Source organism: Crinia signifera, chromosome 1 (genome assembly GCF_055691185.1).
Source record: "Crinia signifera chromosome 1, ASM5569118v1, whole genome shotgun sequence".
NCBI lineage: Eukaryota > Metazoa > Chordata > Amphibia > Anura > Myobatrachidae > Crinia > Crinia signifera.
The window spans coordinates 460,370,147-460,395,348 of NC_139217.1; the positions used below are offsets into that span (position 1 = coordinate 460,370,147).

General features: G+C 44.8%; 1 protein-coding gene across 15 annotated transcripts in view; it reads left to right on the forward strand.

The window, feature by feature from the left end:
* NEDD4L (NEDD4 like E3 ubiquitin protein ligase) overlaps nt 1–25,202 on the forward strand; it is a 314,038-nt gene that overhangs the window by 229,890 nt on the left and 58,946 nt on the right. For all 15 annotated transcript variants that reach the window (XM_083155253.1, XM_083155254.1, XM_083155255.1 and 12 more), the window contains 4 exons: nt 13,783–13,833; nt 16,640–16,701; nt 16,799–16,901; nt 21,463–21,629. In XM_083155253.1, the coding sequence (XP_083011379.1) occupies nt 13,783–13,833; nt 16,640–16,701; nt 16,799–16,901; nt 21,463–21,629 (383 nt within the window). The remainder of the gene's footprint in view (nt 1–13,782; nt 13,834–16,639; nt 16,702–16,798; nt 16,902–21,462; nt 21,630–25,202) is intronic.

Genomic DNA, 25,202 nt, shown 5'->3' on the forward strand with positions numbered 1-25,202 from the left:
CTTGAGTATCCCCTTCGGACAGAGCTTCCCGTCGGTCCCCGCACCCCCTGCCTGTCTCCCTGAAGCAGAGACGGGTGGGGTTCCCTTCCCCCATGACCCAGTCAGATGAAGCGCCTCTTTAGTTTTTCACGATTGATTACATTTTTTTTTTACTTTTTCACACTGTAACATCCACGTGGTCTCTGAATGGAAGCATGCCAAGCACAGTGTGGCGATCCGCATGCTCAGGTATCGACATTGACTTTGTAAAGCCCTGAAAACGCATGTCGACCTTTTTCATGCGTCAACCTTTTCCACATCATCCTTTTGTATTTTTTGTATCGACCCTTTGTCAATGTTGACTTTGTTTATGTCCATATTTTGTCATCGTCGATCTTGTGCATGTCGACCTTTTGGTGTCTACTATTGACGGTCTACACAGGTTAGACCTAAAAACATTGCAGAAATGAGTTGCTATGGCTACAATTTGTGTGCCTTCCACCTCCCAGGCAATTTGCTGCAGCACAGTTCCAAATTCAAATAGGAAAGCCACACCCACTGCCACCAACTGCCATTCTAGACTGACTTACCGACAGTGGGTGTGGCTCCCCTATTTGAATTTGTAACTGTGCTACCAGCATCACTTTGGAGCCGCCACTGGGCATGACTGTAGCATGTTTAGGTACCAGTGACGTGCGGTGAGGTCATTGCCTGGGGAGGCACTGATCTCCCCGCACGGGACCACAGGGACGGGACACACCTCCCGCCCGCATACCATGCTATATGGTATATGCAGCGGCCGGGCACAGGCAGCAGGGCGTACATGCACCCCCCAGCGGACTCACCTCTCCTCGGCGGTGACAGCGGCTATCTCCCAGCGGCGTCGGACTCCACGCTGTCGCGCTGCTGCATCCTATTCAGGTGGGCCCTGCATGTGTGTGATTGGACAGCGGATCCATCACTGGATCCGCTGACCCAATCACATCTGGGGGCGTGCATTCATACTGGTGCCCCTGTCATTGCAGCACCAGTATAAGTGCCGCTTCCCCATTCATTTTCAATGGGCTTTTACAGCCCATTGCTGCCCCCTGCCCTCCCCTACCTGCCCCCTGCTGCCCGGTGTTTTAATGTTAACAGTGGGAGGCACCCTCTCCCATTGCCTCCCACCCTCACATGCTGCAGTGTAAGATGGTAGGAGGCAGGGGGAGAGGTAGAAATGATGAAAATAATAAAAGAAGATATATAAATATGTTCTGTTTATTATTCACATCATTATGACAGGGGAGGCACTGCCTCCCCTGACTGCACGTCCCTGTTAGGTACTGTACATGGAGATACTTGTATTCCTTATTCCTGAAATCCCACGGTTTGGTAAACAAGGGAGAACATGTTTTGGGTGATTTGGGGACACTCAGTATTTCACAATTGTGTTTATATTTCACCATGTACTAAACAACATCTTTGTTACCAGTCATTGATTTAGACTCGGGCAATGCTTACGGACTCCCACCAGTAAATAATTGCTCCCTTCATTGAGCACAGCTGAAAATAGCACTTTATTGTCGTGTTCTACGAATGAGGTTCCGATTCAGTGCGGCTCCTGTTGTGGAACATTTTAGTTTCATACTGTAAGGTAAAAGCCACCTCTTACGTCTTTGCCGGTATAAACAGTCATTTATAGCGTTCCGGTACATTGATTTTACTGTACCGGATTACCACAGCGGCCAGTGATGCTGGAACACAGCCATAGTCCAGCAGTTTTGTTGACACTGACATTTTTGGTTAGATGTAAACTGTGACTGTACAGTGGCATGCAAAAGTATTCAACCCCATACAAAGTCAAAGTAGATTAGTTTGCATTACAAATTACACTATGGGGTATAGAACTCCCATATTAGTACATTTACCCCATAGCTTGTTACCGGTTTTAAACTTTTAATTCATTACTTTAATTACAACTGAAAAAAGGACAATACAAATAAGTATTCAACCCCTGTGCTAGGTAAGTTTTGGTTTAAGTTCAGTAAGTACTTTGTGAGACCCCTTTTGTGCATCATATGCATTCGGTTGTACTACGACTTGACCTTGTGGCTGATTCCTTCTTACAGTATATATAGTATGGAAGTGAAGGTCGCAGCCCCCGTACGCAATGATTTGCTTTTGTTGGAGTCTGTCAACAGTTAGAGGCAAAGTATTGCTGGAGAAACTACATAATGTGGTCATTAGGTGGCGCTGTTTGTGAATTTGTGACTGTTCTCTTTTGTAGAAACTTGTTGGTTAATCCTACAAATTATATTACAAATAAAGCTTTGCTCTACTGGACACAATGCCGTGTTTATTCCACAATCTTTCCCTATGTGCTTGTTGCATGAACAAAAAAAGGTGTTTTCCTAGCTATACTTTGGCCATGCATTGAGGCGGTAACTTCTAAAAGGAGAACTTCTAAATTATGTAATTATTATTATGCCTGTCAATCATTTGGATTCTACGGAGTTTGCTAAACTTACATTCTGATTTATTGCTGATTATAAAATGTAGAGTTGAACAATTATCGTCCGGCTATATAAAAACTGTATTCTGTTCTAGCAGTATGCAAACCACTGTAAGGGGCCTGGTGTATTTTACCAGTATACATGTCGACATTGGAATGTCAATATGGTTGTAATGTTGACATGCTTGGCTCTGATAAAATGTTGACATGATTAGAATATCTGCAAAACTTTGCCGGTGGTCTAATAGCACACTAGCCTACCTTTCCGGAATGGCCAGGGTTCTCCTGAAAATCAGGTCACAGAACACTGAAGCAATTATTAAGGCAGCAGAGATATATGTGTATATATATATATATTCTAAGAGAGGACGTGAGGAGAGAGGGCCCTGCTCATGAGAGAGCTTACATTCTAGCATCATCCACTTTTTGAGTGAATAGGATAATCGTAGTCCGTCTTGCAATGGTTTTTGAAGGTCACACACAAAAATAAGCAGCAATGTTGTTACTCTTTGATTAGCAGCCACTGTATAACAGTTGTGCCTTGTTTCAAAAAATTTTCTCAGAAATACGCATTAAAAATAACTCTGGCGTATCATTTTTAGAATGTCAAGTGTCTCCCATTGGTATGGTTTTGAGGTGTTGAAATCTTACACTTCCTTACTCTAGGAAATCACAGGCTGCAGCTATGTTTAACAGTTCCGCACATTAATTTAAATATGGCCCGTCAATCTATTTAGGTAAAAAAAAAAATCGGAAGGAAGTGAGTACGGTAATGATCTCTCAATAGGCATTTCTATAATGGGTGCAATGTTTGCCGTGCACAGGGGGCCCTAGCCCCAGAGGTCACCACTAAGCTTACTGCACCCATGTTTGTAATACTCACCTTTCTGGGGTACCGCGATGGGCACTACATTGCGGCAAAAATTGGCACCAGAATGGCAACCATACATGAGCAGCTGTAAAATTCGTCTCGGGAACATGACTGGCTCCATATTACCGGAGACTTTGATACAATGCCAGAGTTTAAGGAACTGAGGAGAGGATCCACCCAGAATCTGCACATGGGGTCCCTGTTAAAACACCTCTGAATCTATCTAAGGAAAATCCTATTCTCAAATGACAGACGGGATACATAGGCATTTTCTTTAATTAAGTAATACGGTAAACCACAAAATGTTAAATAAATATTGAAGGATTTTTTGAAGTGATTTCCTAGTATGAGTTTAGTCTCCCATATGTAAAAAGTTTGTGTTTTTAGAATACAGTATTTTGTAATATTTGCAATACCCTAATGAGATATTTATATACACATCCTGTAGCTCATTTTATACAGTATTTATACTGTATCTAACAAATTTGGGACTTTTGCAATATTTTGCATTGCAAATAAGGGAGACTCTGTACCACATAAATTTATTTAATCCTCAGTGACACCAAGAAGCCATGTACTGTTTATTAAATATTGCACTGTTCGTTGACGAAGGTGATATGATTCCAAAATTAAGGACTTCCTTTCAGCTTCTAAAACTCCAACTTTGGTCATGTACCCACTGGTGTTTATTTAGCGTTTATGAAGGCAAATATAGATAACACGTAGAACCACAGGCTGTACACTTATATTTGGAAGTTACTCCAATGAAAATTAAAGCATTTATCTTCCATTAAACTGAGTGGCGTCCAGAAAACCAAATTGATCCTGAATGCAGTTGTACTGTTATCTTATAAAAGTCTGTCGCTGCTCCTCAGATTTATGTGTGTGGGGGGGGGGGGCATACAAACTGTTGGGTTTCCCCCGGCAGTCATTAGATGGTGCGCAGTGGAGCAATTAAAGTGTTGCTCTATTCGAGTGCGTGCAGCTCTGATATAACATTTATTTTATCATTTTGATGGGCTGGTGATTAGTTATGTTATTATGTAACTGTGAGTTGTTTTACTTGAACATCTATTCATACAGTATGATGTGCTAATAGTACGTGAGATTGCCCAAAATAATCTTAACATGCCCAGTGTCATGAGTCATACCATGGGAGAGCTGTCACTTGGTGACTTGATTAAGGTGAATTGCATCATGAATACCCCTTTCACATTGAAAAAAATAACCTGGGTCAATCCTGGGTTGTTGCTGGGTCACTGTATGAAAGTGCATTTTGAAAAATCCCGGGTCCAAAGTGAACAGGTAGCCCGGGGTGAGCAAAAGAGAAATGGAAGAGGCGAATACTATTTGAAAGCGCATGGACCAACAGTTTATGAAGGGAAAACTTCTGATTAAACAATATAGAGGTGAGGAATGATAGGCGTACCCCTACTCACGGTAGGTTAGGAGGTCTTTAAACTCGTAAAGGTTTCTTTTATAATCCGAAGACGACGTCCAATCCTCAGGCATGGGATCTCGCCAATGTGAAGATGAGTGACCCGGGTCCCGTTCCCACTATAGGAAGGAGACCGCGTCGTCTCCAAGCAATGCCTCCTCTACTGATGACCTAGCACCGCTCTGCCCACCCCCTTTCTGATGTGAGTGACCTGGGTTGCTGTGGGGTGCTCATTTTGCAAATGCCGATGGACCCATGACCAAATCTCATTTGCGATGTGAAAGGGGTATAACTGGGCAGGATTTGTAAGGTTCCTCTGCACTCCTAAAAATGTGTGTTTCCCAACATTAATGGAGGATACGCAGTATGACTCCTAGCAGGGCTGTTTCTAAACCTGTTAGCTACATTAAAATGTCCTAATTGTATTATCATTTGTGTCCCAAGGGGAGAGGGAGGGAATTCCACAGGCAATCTCTTGGAGGCATGAGTGGGAGGAAGTAGTATAGTAAGTGGCAGAAAAAGTGGTATTTTTTAGTGAAGTAAGGGCAATATCCTAGTAACCGCGATCACAATAATAGTCTCCCTCAGGGCTATTTAATTAGTCCCTTTAAGCCCACAGGAGCTGCATTTTATCAGGATTTGCCTAATTTGCACAATCTCCAAAAGCAGGCTCCTTTTTTAGCCAAAATGGGGCTTCGGCTTTCCAAAAAAAACTAAAAAAAATAGATTTATCCATAGAGAAGCGGAGCCAGTGGAGGGCTTGTGGGACTGACATTAGTAAAAGGATTGTGGAAGGGAATGGGTTGTAATTACACCAGTAAGAAATGCAACTCTTGAAGTGTCTCCCACTCCCACCTTTTTGTCAGAGTGGACAAGAGGTAGGGTGGTGCTGGCTGGGCAACTCAGTGTATGGGTCACGATGGGTGGTGCTGGCCGGACAGCTTTATGTATGGAGCACAATGGATGATGGTGGCTGGGCAGCTCCTTGTATGGAGCGCAATGGGTGGTGCTGGTTGGACAGCTTCATGGATGCAGCTGCCTGGGAGCAGTCTGGGCAGCTCCATGTATGGAGCACGATGGATGACACTGGCCAGGCAGCTACATGTATAGATCACGATGGGTGGTGCTGGCCGTACAGCTTTATGTATGGAGCACAATGGATGATGGTGGCTGGGCAGCTCCTTGTATGGAGCACGATGGGTGGTGCTGGCTGGGCAGCTCCTTGTATGGAGAACAATGAGTGGTGCTGGTTGGACAGCTTCATGGATGCAGCTGCCCGGGAGCATGATGAGTGGTGCTAGCTGGACAGCTCCTTGTATGGAGCACGATGGGTGGTGCTGGCCGGACAGCTTTATGTATGGAGCACAATGGATAATGCCGGATGGGCAGGTCCTAGTATGGAGCACAATGGATGATGTTGGCTGGGCAGCTCCTTGTATGGAGCACGATGGTTGACGTTGGCTGGGCAGCTCCTTGTATGGAGCACGATGGGTGGTGTTGGCTGGACAGTTCCTTGAATGGAGCACAATGGATGATGTTGGCTAGGCAACTCCTTGTATGGAACACCATGGTTGGTGCTGGCTGGACAGCTTCATGTATGGAGCACCATGGACGCAGCTGCCTGGGAGCATGACATGTGGTGCTGTCTGGGCAGCTCCATGTATGGAGCACGATGGATGATGCTGGCTGGACAGCTCCTTGTATAGAGCACGATGGATGACACTGGCCGGGCAGCTACTTGTATTGCACATGGTGAGTGGTGCTGGCTGGGCAAGAGCACCAATGGCTGGTGCTAGTGGGTCAGTTCCATGAAGCATGATGTGTGTTGCTGGTCTATGCCCTCTTTTCTCTGGCACCCTATGCCCCCACATTACCAGTATAGGTCAGACTATTGCTGGTTATAATGTCTCAATCCCAGATCATGTATTTACTTCTGGGTGTAGAGGGAGAGATTTTCATTACTGTGAGGCACAATCCAAAACTGCAGGGTGCAAGATTGAATGTGAAGGACGAAAGCCGAGCTCAAGCGCTTAGATGTGTTGGAGAAAGCAGCAGGGAGTAGAAGAGACTGGCAGAATCCACTGCCCCAGGTTCCCTGCTAATTTATCTCAACCTATGCTGTGGGCCTAATCCACACTAGTCAAGGAACCATCCCAACACCTCTGTGTATGATCCCTGAGCTTATCTGTAAAACAAGATGCTTATGCACAAAGAATGATGGCACCACGGTTCCTCTCCAAAACAGATCTGTGTTTCTGCAAAGTATCCTCTCTGGAGATCGAGAACCGCTGCTTGCGCTCAGGTGTGCAGGAAATGTACAAGTCTGGAACTTGTGACGATGCATCTTCACTGTAGTTTTTGGGGTCCTTTAGCAGTGTTACTGCTGGTCAGACAATACTATCTGGGAGGGTACTCCTTGTGTCTCTTACCCATCTCCCATATCAGCTGGCACAGTGAGCAAAAGGCATCCGGCCAGGAATAACTTTGACATCAGGGACCAGCTGCAGGCACATCCTATAGCTGGTCTCAGGGAAATAAACAGGTCAGTTCACATCCCCTGTGAGAGCACAATGTCTGTAAATGACACCAGCAGTTGTAAACTCACATTAACCCCTTGTCTAACACAGGATGTTGCCCCCTCTAATAATATAGTCTCACCTATGATGAGTCTTCCAGTACCACTGATAAAATAAATTCAGTCTTTTGATTGTAGGTCTAAATAACCCAATATTAAGGGATGCAAAGTGGCAGTTTCATTTTCAAATTGAAGTACGGAAACTGCCACCAACTGCCATTCCAAACTGATACATTGGCAGTTGGTGTGACTCCACAGTTTGAATTTTGGCCTGCGCTGAAGCACCACTTTTAGAGACGCTGCCGGATGGTAAAATAAACCATGAACACCTAGGGATACATTCAAGGGGATACATTCAGATGACTAGCAGTTAGTATTGGTGGCAGAACATGGGGTGGTGAGCCCATGTGCAAAAGTATCATTTGGGCCCTGTTCCCCACCGCACGGGAGGGGGTCCAAGTCAGAGGTGAGACCTGCTTGCAGCCCTAACCTCCAACTCTGGTCCAATGAACATGGGACGACCGCACATCGGACCCAACGGAATGCCAAACACGTCCGATTTGGGCTGATTTCTAAGCCCGATCTGTCGGAATCGGGTGAAATCTGCCCAAATTGGACTAGAGTAGGGGGGCCTTAAACCCCCCCCCACATGCCTAAATCTACCCCTCCCTCCCCCCTTATCCGGCCTGACCGTAAACTGCCCTGCATACTCGCTGATCACTATGCCAACATCCTGATCCTTTTATAGTTCTGGCGCTGGTGTTTTGACGGAATGCCGACATTGGTATACTGAACGCTACCATCCTAACTGAACTATTCATATGACGTGTATCTGGGGCAATTTATTAACATCCTCTTGCCGGAGAGTCTTGTTGAAGGTTGAAGAGTAAAATGATGGTTAAAAATTATTTGAAGAATATTTTCCGGTGCATTTTGGTTCTCGTCATTAACGTCATTCCATAACCGGGATTCTCTGGGTTTACTGCGTTGTTTTAATGCTTTTTACCAAACCTATAATTTTCTGTCCTACGGATCGTCTTCTGCATTGTAATCAGCAGATAACTGTGCAGTGTAGGTGTCAGAGAGTGTTTATAATGATATACATTGTTTTATCCTCTGGAAACTACTAGGGCAAGAAACCAAAGACCGTTGTGTGCGTCTGATAGAAGCAACATGCTATGCCAACATGGGGGAATTCTTACCTTCAGGATTGGTAATCCACTATATGGAGATTAATGCCCCTTTCAGACCGCACGTACTACTGGGTATTTTGCCATTTTTTTGCCGTTTCAAAACGGTAATATGTGCAGTCTGAAATGCTCCAGAGTGATTTTACCATTTCCCCCCAAAAAACGGTATTTTGAATCGGTAAAAAAGCAGCGTCCTACCAGTTTCAGACCTGTGTTTTTGTGCAGTCTGAAACAGTATTTAGGACCCAGCTAATAGTGGTCCCGCTCTGTGCATATGCAGTGCAGTGAATATTTAATAAGTGGGTGGGGACCCGGTCATTAAATATGCAGTGTGGTCGTTGGATATGCACACCCACCCAGGAAGCATTTTCAAACACCCCCCCCCCCCCCCCTGCTGGGCATTCACATGTAGTGCGCCCAGTCCGGCTCTCCCCCTGATCATGGAAGGATTCAGCGATCGCCCTCCCGCTGCTCCTATCACTAGACAGGAGGCCGGGCAGTAAGGCAGGGCCCCCGGAGGAGAGGGGGAGGGAGGGGGGCACAGCAATCACCTTGTGTCCAGGAGCCGGGGATGAACTTACGCCACTGGCGGTGCTGCCCAGGTAGGGGGGGGGGGAAGGATGCCTTCTGCTATCACACCAGAAAACCTGTCTAGAGCCAGTTTAAGACCGGGTTTATGTGCGCTCTGAAAGGGGTATTAAGCCTGCTTTGGCCAGTTTTAAGACCTGTTTTAAATACCGTGTCTAAGCAGGTTTTTGCGGTGTGAACGCAGCATTATTCATTATACTTAATTCTTTTTCATGGTATAACCTGTACTGTTCCTTCTATGGTGAATCATAAGAGGAGTTTCAGTAAAGGACTCCTGACCCTGCTGAGACTTGCTACAGGCATACTGTGCTTAAATATAGCGTATCCATTACAGTCTCCATGTTCTCCTGTTGCTATGTGAAGGCTGGATCAAAGGTTCAGCATGTTGCATAGTAGATGACTTTTGGCGGTTTGGGGTTTTTATATAGGATTTATCATACCTCCCAACAATTTAAAGTAGAAAGTTGGGTCATGCCGAAAAGGGGAAAGGTCAAGCATGAAGGGGGCAGTGCTTCGTGCGAAGGAGGGGGGTCTGGTGCCATGACCCCCTGTTTTTAGCATTTCCAGGGGCATTCTTAGCGCTCTTCTAGCAGTTGGGCAGCCCCCCGCTCCCGGGTGACGGACGACTGACCGGCAGTCGGGATTCCAACAGTCATTACACTGATGTTGGAATCCGGTAAGTGTTATTTTTTTCCAGCTAGCAGAAAAACTGCACTAATTTGCCCGCACAGTATTCAAATGCAGTGTTCTTGCCCACTTTTGAGCACTTTTTTTGCCCATGCATTTTCACAATTCGCCGGTCCACATGATTTCCGACCGTGCCAATTTTTCCGATTCGTTGGAAAATCGGGCACTTTATTTCCGCAGGTCGGATGAAAATTTTAACAAAAAAATTTCAAAAAGTGCAGATTTCTCGACTGCAAGCCGGGTCGATCCTGATATTTTATACCTGGCTACAACCTGGGTACAACCCGGCTTGCGAACTTATTCACACTAGAGTCCCCACCCGGCATAATGCCGGGCGGGTGACTTTATCGGGAGGTGAGGTCGGGGAGGCGCTGGGAGATTAAAGTATCAGCCAGTGCCGGCTTTTGCACTGTAGTGAACGGGACCCGGGTCGCATCGAGCCAGGTTACCCGTTTACACTACACAGTGACCCAGCATCGGATCAGATGCGATATGGTCACTGTTCACCCGATTTCTCCGCCCAATTTGTCGCAGTCGGGTGAAAGTGGCCAAATTGGACAAGTATAAGGCTAGCATATGACTAGGGAACTGTTTATGACCAGCATATTAATGCTGTCCGGCTGGGGTGGGGCTTCAGCGTAGGCCAAATTTCAAACTGTGCAGTTGCACCAAGTTATGTGTTCTATAGAGGAATAAAGGACATCCCCACATTTAGTTAGAGGTTGTTAAAAATAAAATGCCCCCATTGAGCTGGACTCTTAACACGGGTCCGGGTCATAGGTCAACAGAATTAAACTCGACCGTCAATAGGTTGATCACTATTGGTCAACAGGCCATAGGTTGACACATGAAAAAGGTTGACAGCTTCAGTCGACATGGTTGAAATGTCAACACATACAATAGGTTGACAGTATGTGAGCTGAGCCGTAGAACTCTGTACCGTTGCCTTTGTGCAGTACTGTATGTTCCTACATGGCTTCATATAAGGAGGGGGACGTCTTCCCTATTTGCTGTACGCTGAGGGTATATTTATTTCCTCTAAAGGCGGAGACGTCCTTCAAAATGTCCCTGGAAATGTTACTCAGATGTTGATACTTAGGACAAAGGAACTCTTATCTCTTCCTATGTGATAATCTTCTGTTGGTGACAATGCCATTATGCAGAGACGCTGGAGATCACATGTGCTAGCGGGGATATTAGCAAATTCCTGATGTACTGTAAATATCAGCAGTCCCTGGATGCCAACATTGCTAATGTACGCCAATAATGGTATTCATTGGTGATTACCAGATGCACTCCGCTTCAAAAGTGATAAAATGGAGAGTGATAAACAACCAGCCAATCGGCTCCTGCCTGACATTTTTCAAACACAGTCTGTGACATGGCAAGTAGGAGCTGATTGGCTGGCTGTTTATCACTCTCACAATGACCAGGAATCTGCGCGCATTATTCAGCCCGCTGCTGTTTGCATGATGGTTTGGCCTATAGTCTGTTCTTTGTTTCCTGAGTTTTTCATCGGTGTTAGCAAATAATACTTCTATAAATAAGCACAAATGTAGCGCTGTTTTCTCTGATGCCGGCAGGAGAAAGTGTTTTGTTTAGTTTTCTTCCCTTAGTCAAGGGTCACTAGGTCCCTGCGGTAGCCCTGGCTTATAATGGGATATCACACAGCTAATGCCGCTGCAAATGCTTCTCTCCACTTGCTGACTCACCGACTTAAAACACGATACAAAAACCCAAACAAATAGAATACAAATTGGCAATGATTTACATAATACTGTATACAGCTCGCTATTGCTTAGTTCAAACCCCCCACCCCCGCCTTGACGGGGCTGAACGCCTTGATCAGCACAGTTGTGCTTCAACGTTCACCGAAGCTCTGGGGCCGCTATTGCAGAGGAGCGGAGGGTTGCAGCCGCTGGTGAACGATGAGGTCGTGCATGGTGGTAGGTGCAGCAAAAAAAATATAGAATTCAGTTTATGGTGGGAGAGGAGGTGTAATGTGGAGCTACAGCACCTGGAGCAAGCGTTTTCACAGGGTGCCGGCACCCCCTTCCATTTTAGTATGGGGGTTGTAGTGACTGTTAGTTGTAGCTGCCTTCTAAAACATTTTTCAAAGTATGCTCCTCATGTGCCCTCTTAATGTGTATTTTCCCCTTGTTCAAGACCCTCTTTTGCGCACTAACAATACCACACCACAGATGCCTCCCTCCGGCACCCCAACGTGATCCCTCCTGCACCCCAACGTGACCCCTTCTGCACACACACAACCTACTCCCTCCAGAACAACATTAACAACTCACCATTTCCTCCATTCCACCAACCGCAGGCCCCTTTTTTGCGTGCCAACCATCAGACCCCCTTCTTGCATCCCAACAGCAGGCCCTCTTCCCATGCCACAACCACAGCCCTCTACCTGCGTTATCTGTTTCATCGCCCAAAGCCATATTGAATTATTAGAGAAACTTTATATTGTCTCTGCATATAATGCTTTCTCTTTTATGTGCATCTTTTAATTGTTTAGTGTTTGTGGGTTGAGATATCAGCCTAAAATGGGCCCATACCTTGGCATCTAGCAAGGAATTTTCTGGTGGCACGCATCAGCGATAATTCTATTTCTTTGTATTGTACGTTTTACAAACTAATTATATGTTGGCACCAGCAGCCCAGGTCCATGATATACGAGTCAGTCCTGTTTTACATTTAAAGTGCACTACTGACAGCTATTTTTTGGGGTGGACCAATATCCATGGTGATGGCACCGATCAATTCACCATAATGTCACTGTCATCCGGTGCGCCTATGAATTGTACAGGTTCTGTGGCTGGCTTAGTCCGTACCTTAATTTGCCCCTGGTTTTAACCCTTTGAGTGCCAACGTTAGAGATCCTCAAAATATCCACTTGGGTGCAATATTTATCTAAGCTTCAGTTAATTGACTTGGTCGTATTTGTATTTTTGGTACTTATGTAGTAACTGGGCTGCCGATTTTTTGATTGTATGCCTTAAGTTAAGGCATACAATCAGATGCGATGCGATGCGATATCGCATCGCATCGCATCCGATATCGCATCCGATATCGGATGCGATGACCCGATTTTTCCATAGGAATCAATGTTAAAATGATTCCTATGGAAAAATGGGTCCTTTTCATACCCCTACTATCCAAGTGGGCATGGAGTTGGATATAAACCTGTGGCGAGCGTAGCGAGCCACCGAGCCCGAAGCGTGGCGAGCGAAGCGAGCCCCGCGAGGGGACGGTATTCGTCCCCTCGCGGGGCTCGCTTCGCTCGCCACGCTTCGGGCTCGGTGGCTCGCTACGCTCGCCACAGGTTTATATCCAACTCCATGCCCACTTGGATAGTAGGGGTATGAAAAGGACCCATTTTTCCCATTGAATTCCATGTTAAAATGGACTCAGTCCATTTTAACATTGATTCCTATGGAAAAATCGGGTCATCGCATCGCATCGCATCGCATCGAATCGCATGGTCGCATGCGATGCGATGCGATCTCCCGATCCGACCCGATTTAGAAATCGGCAGCCCAGTTACTACATAAGTACCGTATTTTTACTACAAGAACAGTGGCTGTGGGCAGCGCTGGCATTTTTAGTGGATTTTTTTGAGGATCTCTCACCGCAACGTCAGCACTTAAAGGGTTAATCAGCAACCAAACCTTTGGGTGTACATGTCATGTTTCTTGTTGCAGTAAATCGGTGCTTTGTTTCCGGCTGGTGGGGATAATGGTGATACGGTTTTTGATATATAGTGTGTACCACACAATACGGTATGAAAAGAGGTCTCTATTGCAGAATCTACTAGCTGACTTATTAGGTGACATCACTGTCTAAGTTCCTAGTCCAGCCCAGTTACTATGACATCATCAAGCTGACAGCAACACTTTAAGCCAGGTGTTTTTTGTTGCACAATTTCTAATCCTTGTCATATCTTTATTTTTACAGACTAGAGATGACTTCTTGGGTCAAGTTGATGTGCCTCTAAACCACTTACCGGTAATGTGTCTGATTATGTTCCACTCCATGTTTGTTTGTTTGTTTGTTTGTTTTTTTACATAAAACTTCTGCTTTACAGTTTGAGGGCATTACCACCCAAATCTTAAAATAAAATCTAAAAATATACACCCGCCTCCACCTCCCCTAATTTCAGTACCCTCGATGCTCTTTGCATCTGGAGAGCTTCAATTTATGTAATATATAAACAATATGTTTATGGGAGGTCCAGTTAGTTAAGTCCTCCAGCTCACACCTTCACCCAGTGATTGTCTCCCAAATCACAGCCGCATGGCACAGCCTTCTCTGGGCTTCATGGGAACAGGCGGAAGTGCGTAAAGGTGCCTACACACTGACCAATTGAACAGCCAATATATATCGATGGAACATAGTGCAGTGTGTACAGCCGATATATTTGTGAATGGCGTCATTTACAGACCTATCGCGTCGGCTTAGCACGTTGCTGTCTATGGTTTCCCGGGGGTAGCGTGCCTGTTTGTTTAGGAGTAATATGACATTTTATCCACCAGAAGTGAAGGACGATGAGTGCGATGTAATACTGGTATGTAACTGTAGATGGCACTGTAGATAAATGAGTTTGAATACAAGAAAGTTTTGCAACATTGCTTCTGTCTGGAACACCATGGTGGGTATGCTGTGTTGGACAGCGGTATACGGTCGTTGGGTCGACACACCAAAGGTCAACAAGCATTAGGTCAACAGTCAAAAGGTTAACATGGGTTTTTCACTTTTTTTTGAGTCGACATGCGCCAACAGTTGGTATTTCATTCCCTACCATTCACTAGGGAATGGAGGGAATAGCCAAGCGTAGCGAGGCACCGTGCCCGAAGCATGGCGAGCGCAGCGTATCGACCATGTTGACATTCGGGACAAAAAAATTTGAAAAACCCATGTCAGCCTAGCCATTGTCGGCCTTCCATCCATGCCGACCTATTTTAGGTGTCGACTTAAGTCATGTTGACTTTCAGTTGTCGACTCAATGCATGTCAACCTTTGTTCGGTTTACCCAATGACTCATACCCTAGACAGCTATTCTTGTACAAATCTTTCATTGTAGCCATAAATAGCGTTTACTGTTCCCAAAATCCTATTAGACGTCTACTTTTTTTAATTATTATTTTTTTTAAATACCTAATAATAGATTTTTTTTATTTTTTATTTACATATGTGATTCAATTTGTGAAGTAACTGAGCAATTTAGTATGGGCAAATATAGCAAATATTTTTGGGGTATCTGGGGTATTTTCTTTGCGTACGGTTTTGCTGCATATTGAATGCTTATTTTGTGCAGTCTTGTTTCTATAACTTCCTTTGTCTGACCATAAGCATTACATGTTAATTACATTGAAACGCGTGTATGTGTGTGACTATACGCTTCAGTAAACTTAAACATGAGTTTATTTCAATCCAGGGTAGTATACAGATAGTGTGAAATCGGCCCGAAACGCATGCGTAGGACTTTAGATTCAATGCACGGTCACGTCCGCATCAGACCAGAGTCAAAGGTCGGACGTGCTGCCCAAAAGATAAACCGTATGTGCAGCCATTAGCGGCTTTTAGGACCCACCATGCATCTCATCCAGTTAGGTGTATACCAGCGGTGCTGCACCAGTGGCACACACCTCTCTGCAGAGCGGGGAAGTGCCCGGCAGGAGAGGCGTTCTTTCCGGTCTGCATCCCCTGCTGCAATGGCAGGCGGGAGATTTGAAAACTCCCTTACAAATGAAAGGGGCCTGCTCGAGAGCTATGTCAGTCAGTCAGCGTCCGCCCATTCATTTGTTAGGGTTTTGCAGCCTGTTCCCCACTTGCAGCTCCCCGGGAGTACAAAATCATATCTGAGCCCTCCCCATTTGCAGCTGGGAAAGCTCAAGGAAATTGGGTCCGACTTGTCCTTAGGATGTGTTTTAACCCCTTGAGTGGTTGGTTTTCCTGGGGCAGGATAAAACCACCAGGGCAGATTTGTCCAGCCCCAGAAAGGACTCACCACAGAAGGGGCTTCCGTTGCCTTCTGGAGTAGCCCCTGCTCCCCTGGGTCTGCTGCTGGCTTTGGCTTTTTGTGGCTGCTTCGGGAGGTTAGGGGGGACTCGGGCATATAAATGTTCGTGCTCCCAAACTCCCGAGCAATCCCAAACTTTCCCAAGTGGGGCCTGCTCACTGGTGCGAATGGCGGCGGGGGCAGGGGAGCCCCGGTAATCCAGCATACGATCACCAGGTTGGTGACTGGCAGTGAAGTAAGCTGCAGGGGGGGGGGCGGTGCGGGGTGGATGTGCGCCAAAAGGTGATGCACAGCTGGAGGCACCACTGGCGTACAACTACTTATTGGTGGTATTCCCGGATATTTTTCTGGAAAACCCGTTCCTGCAGGGCAGCTCAGCCCAGAAGTTTTTAAATGTGACAGTTAAGATGGGCAGACGCTATTTCAGTCAATGATATGCGCGATAATGATATTGTTAATGATAATATGGTTCAGTATTTTAGCGTTAGATCACTCGCTCTCAGCAATGCCAATATAAATAACCATATCGGTGGTGTGGCATATTATAGTCTGTACCCAGCATTACACCACCACCATTCCCCCCCCCCGTTGCACTGTACTCCTGCAGTCCCTGTATGGGCGTGGGTTTGCCCGGTGAGGCTGGCTCAGTATGGCTGAACAGATCGAGTTCTGTGACAGTGAAGCTGCAGCAATAAACCATTACCTGGCTGAACTCACTGTTGATATGTTGTTGAAAGTAAAATCGCTGGAGAGAAGGATCATGTTAAAAATTAACTTTCCCCTTGTTAACAGACTGAAGATCCCACAATGGAGAGACCGTATACATTTAAAGACTTCTTACTCCGACCAAGAAGGTGCGTGCTTCAGATTCTGGGCAGTCAATGAACCCGGTGTAAACATTCAGCTCACGCAGCCTCCCGTTTACTCCGCTCTCTGTCTGTTTGTTTGCAGCCACAAGTCCCGGGTTAAGGGTTTCCTGAGATTAAAGATGGCGTACTTGCCGAAGAACGAAGGACAGGAGGAGGAAACCAGCGAGCAGAGAGAAGAAGCAGAGGTAACGGCAAAACGCCTGCCTCAAAGGCAATCCTGATCATTAACGGGGCCTGACCTTTGAGAAGCAGCCGGTTATGTCTGAGCTTTGATGTGGCAATGTCACAGCCGTGTGCAGTTTGTGGACTGTTTTGTTGAAATATAGAATTATTGGAGTTGTTTGGTTGTTGAGCAAACGCAAAGATTTGCGGGTGGTAGGTGGTGACGCACAGGCAATGGCTGAGCGAGAATAAGGATATATATAATTAATAATTATTTGGACTTCTTACTATGATGTTATTGCCTGAGCAGGACATCGTTATTAGTTGCTTTGTTTCAGAGTTAGGTGGTAAAATTTCCGCGATCCAATCACAATGCATCACCATTGTGCTCTGGAAAATGTTGGTCGACTCTGCCTGTGCACCTGACTGGTGACCTGGAGTATGCGGCAGGTTGAGTGGCCTGGAAACTGCGACTGTTATATGCAGCCACCTACCGGGATACTATGGGGTATAGACTCCTAAAGGGGGGGGAGGGGCCAAATGTACTTCTTAGAAAACCATTGCCCGGTTGATACAGGGCTTTTTGCCAGTCCAGAGAGAACTTTGGAAACATGGCAGGCCGCCCAATGCACAAGGAGAACCTCAATGAGGACATTGCGTTGGGTGCAATTTACATTTTGGGTTCAAACTGTACCAAACCCAACTAGCCACTGGCTGTTCAGACTTCTTTTCAAGACAGATGGCCGTACCATGTTCCTAAAGAATGTGGGGGAAATAATTTGCAAACGGCCGCTTGCTTTGGGTGCTGATCCCCTTGACTCAAGAGCCACCACGCACATTACATGGCCCAAAAACCTTTTATAGATACAGTATTACCCAGCACGTGACACACTGTATTTCCCATGCACGTAGCAGGCAACGTCAGCAGTGATTATTGCACAAGGCACAAGCACTAGAATGCTGTTGTCTGCCGTTACCTGCCAGGTAAACACAGCATTAGGATGCAGGGCACAGGGCATGTATACAGCCCCCACGTGCCACTAGCCTCAGGCAGGTTTTCTGACAATGTAAACCGGTTGGTGGAGAACACTGAAAAAGGAAGTGAAAGGTCAAAGGTGAAGACTCCCTTTAAACTCTTTTTATTATATAAACCTGTTAATTATTAAGAAACAAAATAGGGAGTTGGGTTTTGGAGCCAATGGGCTTTTTCGACTTCAGATGCTAGGAAATTTGATATGGTCGACATCATTAGATTTATAGACATATTGCTGTGTTTTTTTCTGCACTGTAATCCTTATGATGCAATTTAAATGCCATTGGAATGGGAGCTGCCATGTTGATTGTTGCAGCAAAATTCGAAAACAACGGTTACGTTGTTGCAGTGCAGTAACCCTTTAATTCATTGCAGTGCAACTATTTTGTTGACTGTACCTGCAGTAATTGTAGAATCACTATGAATTGTCTGCAAATGGGGGCATGTGAGGTTACACTGAGCCACTTCTGCAAAGTACTTGCCAAATCTCGAACTTTCTTGTCCATTCGTTAGAAACAACGTCTCTTAGCTGTGACTAGTTTTCCCTTATTGTAACCCAGTGGAAGGTAACCTGTGGTGCTCCAGCTGCTGTGGAACTATACATGCCAGCATGCCCTGCTGTTAGGGCATGCTAAAAGTGCAGCAGTGCATGCTGGGGTGTGTAGTTCCAAAGCTGGTCAAGTCCCACAGGTTACCTACCCCTGTTTTTTTAACCAGTACCAAAGCTGGTCTTATTAATGAAATAACTGCTTTTCTTACCATATGCTCTTCCGGAAGTCCACAGCATTTCTACAACATTGATTTATTTGATTATCTAATGGAAAAAACAACACCAAAGTACAAAATCGGAGGGAACCACTCCCGCAAAGGTCCAGGGGGGGTTCAAGAGAAATCACATCCGACTTCAGGGTCAGACGTATCGTTGTAGTATATGGGGCCCTTAAGGCCAGAGCCGTTGGAACTGCACAGGGGATCCCAGTCACAAGCCGTAATAACACCCCCCCCCCACCCCCCCCACAAAATTGTTTCAACACGCCTGGGTTTTTTGACGACACTCCCCCATCACCTTCACCAAATGGTCCCTGCCTGTCAATCACACTGCAAGATGCATGCCTGGATTAATGATACGCTGCATCTTAGATCTCGGTAGTTTTATTACATTTAATATATTTAATTTTTTTTTAAAAGATACGTCTGTATCAATTACATAAGCACCATAAGCTGCAACCAAGCAGGAACGAGATATTGGCTGCAAGATACAGCACGGAGGGCTGCCTGCTGCCCATCGCCGTATTAAACGTCCCCCAGAGGACAAGTACTTTAGTTATAATCTGGTTGCTATAGCAACAAGACTATCATATATCTAGTATACTGTAAAATGACGGATTATATCTGATTGGCTGTGTCCGGTACACCTCCACTTGTACACTTTAGAAGGTGTGATTAATCTCCCCTCTAAGCCAAGTACCCATTAGACGATTGGCTCCCATGGGCAATATCATTATCGATTTTCCCTTGAACTCTTGTGCATACACCCTGACAGTTATCATTTAATGACGTCCTTATTGGGTCCCTGCTCCGTACATTGTCTTTGAGAATTGAGTCAGATTGAGGTGCACACACTAGTTGATATTACAAACAATATTGCTTAGTGTGTATGGGGCTTAAGTCACTGGATACAGCAGTCCGCCCCCAGCGATCAGAGTACAATCATCCAATATTAAAGCTGGAGAGACATACCTGTTATACTAGTGTATGCCCATTGCAATCCTGCCGTTGCAGAAGGTTATTAATTTGCATTAACAAACGCATCTCGTCACGACCGGTCTCCAGGCATTTTTCCTAAACACTGGACTTATTAAAGTGAATGCAATTACTGCGGTCGATATCTATTCCCATTGCTGGCGTTTTCAGAGTAGAACTGTTTAAAATAGAACTATTGTCTCTACGAAGAGAAAAAACAATCATGAGGCCATGCACAACTGCAGACAATACACGCTCACTGATTGGTTGATAGCAGAGGGGGTTCTAGACCAGGGCTGGCCAAACCGGTCCTTGAGATCTGCTACCGGTCACATTTTCAAAATCACCTAGCTGGTGGTGCACAGCTGGTCATTACGAACTGTCACATTTCCCAGATCACCTAGCTGATACACAGCTGTAGTCATTACGAACTGTCACATTTCCCAGATCACCTAGCTGATACACAGCTGTAGTCATTACGAACTGTCACATTTCCCAGATCACCTAGCTGGTGCAGAGCTGTAGTCATTACTAACTGTCACATGTCCCAAATCACCTAGCTGGTGTACAGCTGTAGTCATTACTAACTGTCACATGTCCCAGATCACCTAGCTGGTGCACAGCTGTAGTCATTACTAACTGTCACATGTCCCAGATCACCTAGCTGGTGCACAGCTGTAGTCATTACTAACTGTCACATGTCCCAGATCACCTAGCTGGTGCACAGGTGCAGTCGTTACTAACTGTCACATTTTCAAACCTGCTGCATTCATTCCTACTATAGATCCACAGGTGGCCTGAGATACATGAACTGTGGGTAGATTTTGAAGACTGGTTTGGCCACCCCTGTTCGAGACTCATCTAATCCAGATCTATTTATTTATTATTTATTTATGGTAATCGCGTCAAGGGAAAATAATCTTTTACTGGTCCCACTGGATGCTGGGAAAGCTCTGGGAGAGAGTATTGTGCTGGATGATAGATAGACGAATTTGATTATTTTGTTAGGACACTCCCGGATTTCTCTCTGTGCTGAGAATTATTAATGGGCAGAAGACGCACGTCCAGCAACCACACCGGAAATGAGTTATTAGGGTAAATCGTCTAAAGGTTCAGACAAACGCAACGTTTTATGGGAGACCCCATGAAAACGCTGGACATTCCCCCTGGGTAGCAGGTGGGCCGATGCCTGCCAAGTCACATGACGTCAGTGCCCGCCCCCTTTTTGGTGGACTACGATGGAAATAAAAGTCAGTTTAGACCGATGGTCTGCGATTTTCTTGGACATATCCCCTCGACATGTTACTGAGTGGATGCGGGCAGTGTTGGCGGCAGGGGGGCATTTGGCAGGGCGACGGACGGCATTAAGCTATTTGATAAGCAGCAGTAGTGAATCAGGCCCCAAGTTAACTGGCGTTATCAAGCCTATTGGGAGAAGTCAGGGGGCTAATTGAGTAGCCTCAGACATTAAAGCTTGAGGCTACCTCCCGTTATTAGCTGTGGATATTTATAGCGAGTTATTGAATCTACTAGTCTTCTAGAGCCTACGATAGGCCTGGCTAACCTGCGGCTCTCCAGCTGTTGTGAAACTACACATCCCAGAATTCATTGCCACTGGTTTAGAATTCCCCAATAACAAAACTGGGCAAGGCATAGCTGGAGAGCCATAGGTTGGCCAGGCCTGGCCTAGAACATTGTTAGAGGAACAGCTTTTAGGCAAATGCTTTTGAAGGGAAAGGGGACTGTAAATATGAGTAGAAATCAATGACTTGTGGGGAAGTGACTCCGTTCTTCTTCTTGTTCTCCAGCATGCCTGGGATGTTGTCGACTCCAATGACTCTACCTCTCCGCACCAGCAAGAACTGCCAGCTCCGCCTATGCCACCTGGATGGGAGGAGAAAGTAGACAACCTTGGGCGCACGTACTATGTCAACCACAATAACCGCTCCACCCAATGGCATCGGCCAAGCCTAATGTATGTATCATTAAATGTATTGTAGTCTGTCTTCATTTAATGCAAATGTATCTTCCATGTTCCCAGGTGTGAGCTACAAACAAATCCATACCTTCTATTTGCACTGGGGTGCGAGCATAGTAATGGGTTTCTGAACACAGTACCAGTACCATGCGGTGCATACATACATTTATCTAAAATGCACAGTACAATTTCCTCAAAGTGCCACCCGGTGGATTTGAACTGTATTGCGCTAGAGGTTAAATATAATGGTTTGAAAAACACGACTGATGCAATATTTCCTTTAAAGTGGCAGCAGGTGAAAAAGTATCATAAAATTAACTGGTGTAAGAACATCTTTTTATACCTTTATTCAATATCTTCGTACATTGGTTGTTAAGGGATAAAGGGGGTATTCAATCTTGGGGGAAAAAAAAGGCCTCTTCCCTCCTGTTGTCAAAGCCCACTTCTCTTCACATGTCACTCACAGCTCTCCTTTACTCCAACACTCAGTGACCATCTTCATCTGCATACTCCTCTCCATCATTGGCCTCAAGCCTCTAGTTGTATGTTGATTGAATCCTCACTACTTATATCCAAGCTGTAATGTGTATTGATCTGTGGCGCTCTTTATTTGTACTGTATTTTTGTTATTTATTCATTGTTATGCCAAGTTTTGTTTCCCTGTATTGTTCCTTTGTACGGCGCTGCGAAACACTTGTGGCGCCTTATAAATAAAATTATAATAATAATAATAATAAGGCAAAGATTCGCCTATCAGTATTAAATTACAGACATTTTCACCCGTTTTTGAGTACATTTTCGTCCATGGCATTTCACTTTTTTGTGGGGGGGGGGGGGGGGGCAAATCGGCATGGGTGAAAATGGTCGCAAATTCAACAAAACCATGAAAATTTGTGGCAATTTCTCCGATTTACTTTTCGCCGATGCTAGATTTTTTCACCCAGGCAAAAATCTGCACAGGGATTGAATAGGGTGAGTCAAAATCATTATATTTGAGTGCATTAATAAGCGGAATGATTGTATATATTAATAATTGACAAATTAAAATAAAAAAAAAAGTTTATCTGAATGGAACCGCAACTGCAACCTTTCTAGAAAGTGTGATCAAGACTAAATGCGTCAGCAGTTGTCTTGGTTTTGGACTGGGTCACAGCGACATCTGACTCTGGCACAATCCTGGTCTTTGTAGTGGCTGCAATAGAATAGGAGAAACCAATTGTCAGTTTACAGTTGCATTCACAATTTATTGCAAGACTGCAATATACATAAAATTAAAATAACCTTGGTCAAGTGAAAACAACATTGGAAGAGAAGTGTATGTATATATCAGTGCTGTAACTAGACATTTTTGTGCTGTGTGCCAGAAAGGAAATTAGTACCGCTCCTCAAATACTGAAAATATACACAGGGGTGTGGCTTCACATAGTACCAATTCACATTACACCACACAGTAACATAGTAATTAAGGCTGAAAAAAGACGTTAGTCCATCGAGTTCAACCTATCTAACGTGTAACTACTGACCTGAGTAAGTCATATCTATAGGATTCCCTTAGTGTAAAAAAAAAATGTATCCAATTTTTAAATTTAAATTCATTATCAGTAGTTGCTGTAACCACCCCCACCGGCAATGTGTTCCAGGATGTTACTGCTCTAATGGTGAAGAATCCTCTTCTTAATTCAGTACATAATTTCTTTTCCTTGAGCCTCAGTACTTGCCCGCGTGTCCTAAGTATAGGCCTGTTAGTGACCAATCATCTCCCAGTTCCATATGATTTCCAATCATGTATTTGAACATACCAATCATGTCACCTCTCAACCTCCGTTTCTCCAGTGAGAACATATTCAGCCTGGTTAACCTATATTTGTATTCTAGTGATTCAAGACCTTTTACTATCTTAGTCGCCCTTTTCTGTAGCAGTTCCAATTTGTTTATGTCCTTTTTAAGGTGCGGTGCCCAGAACTGAACACAATATTCCAAGTGTGGTTTCACTAATGCCTTGTAAAGAGGCACTATCACATTGGCATCCCTTAAATCCATACCCCTTTTAATGCATGCCAGTGTCCGGTTTTCTTTTGCTGCTGCACTTGAGCAGTGTGCACTTTTACCCAATTTTTCATCTATGATAACCCCAAGTCCTTCTCTACAACAGAATTTCCTATAATAACTGCATTTAGCCTATAAGTTTTCAACGTTAAACTAACTACCACCTTTCCGCTTACCTTTCCAGTTTATTTAAGTCACTTTGTAGTGTTTCCACATCCTCTCCTGAGTTCATTTCCTTAATCAATTTCGTGTCGTCTGCAAATATTGCAATTTTACTCACTATGTCACTTCCATTATCATTAATGAATATATTAAACAAGGTGGGTCCCAATATTGAACCTTGCGGGACTCCACTTTGGACCTTACCCCAGCTGGAATGTATGCCATTTACCACCAATCTCTGTCCCCGATTGTGCAACCAGTTTTTAATCCAATAACAAATTTTATCTCCTAACCCTAAATTACCTAGTTTCATTAATAACCTTTTATGAGGCACCGTGTCAAAAGCTTTAGCGAAATCAAGCAGTATTACATCAACAGATTTCCCTAAGTCCAGCCCCCTACTGACTTCCTCATAGAAGCTAATTAAATTAGTCTGACATGATCTATTTTTGACGAACCCATGTTGAGTCTTACTTATCACTTTCTCCTGTTCTAAGAAAATTTGGATACTATCTCTTATTATTCCTTCTAATATTTTCCCCACAATGGATGTAAGGCTGACGGTCTATAATTTTCAGGGTTAGTTTTGCTACCTTTCTTCCATATTGGTACTACGTTAGTTATGCGCCAGTCCATTGGTACCATCCCTGAGTTTGATTCCTCCAATATCAGATATAATGGTAGTGCTATGAAAGAACTCAATTATTTTAGTATCCTAGGGTGTATTTCGTCCGGGCCAGGAGATTTGTTACTATTTAGGTTCTGTAATAAATTTTTGACTATTTCCTCACTCAAACATACAGTTTGGGAGCAATAAAAAGCCCAGCATTTAATCTGCGGGAGATCTTCTGAAGATTATTCCCTTGTAAATACGAAGCAAAAAATGTATTGAATAATTCAGCTTTCTCTTTTCCTTCTATTACCAGGGTACCCTGCTTATTTTTTAGTGGGCCAATATTTTCCTTCCTTAACCATTTCCCGTTTATATAACTGTAGAATTTTTTGGGATTAGATTTGCTATCTGCCGCTATTTTACGGAGCGGCGCCATTTGGAAACATGCTACGGCAGCAGCTGGAGAGCAGGAATTTTCTAAATTTACATTGAATCAGTGGACGGGCGCTGAGTGGCTGAGAGCAGTGACAGATGACTCTTACGGCCAATCAGCAGCTGTCCATTGATTCAATGGGAATTTTGAAATCTCCTGCTCTCCCACCATTGATGCAGCATGTCCCCAGCCTGCGCTGGCCTCTCTGGACAGAAGCAGGAGGCAGAGTGGGGAGAATACCTGTCCTGCCCAGCGTCTCCCTGATCTGCAGACTAGGTTGGTGCTAGCAGTGTGTTTACAGTACAAATGCGATGTG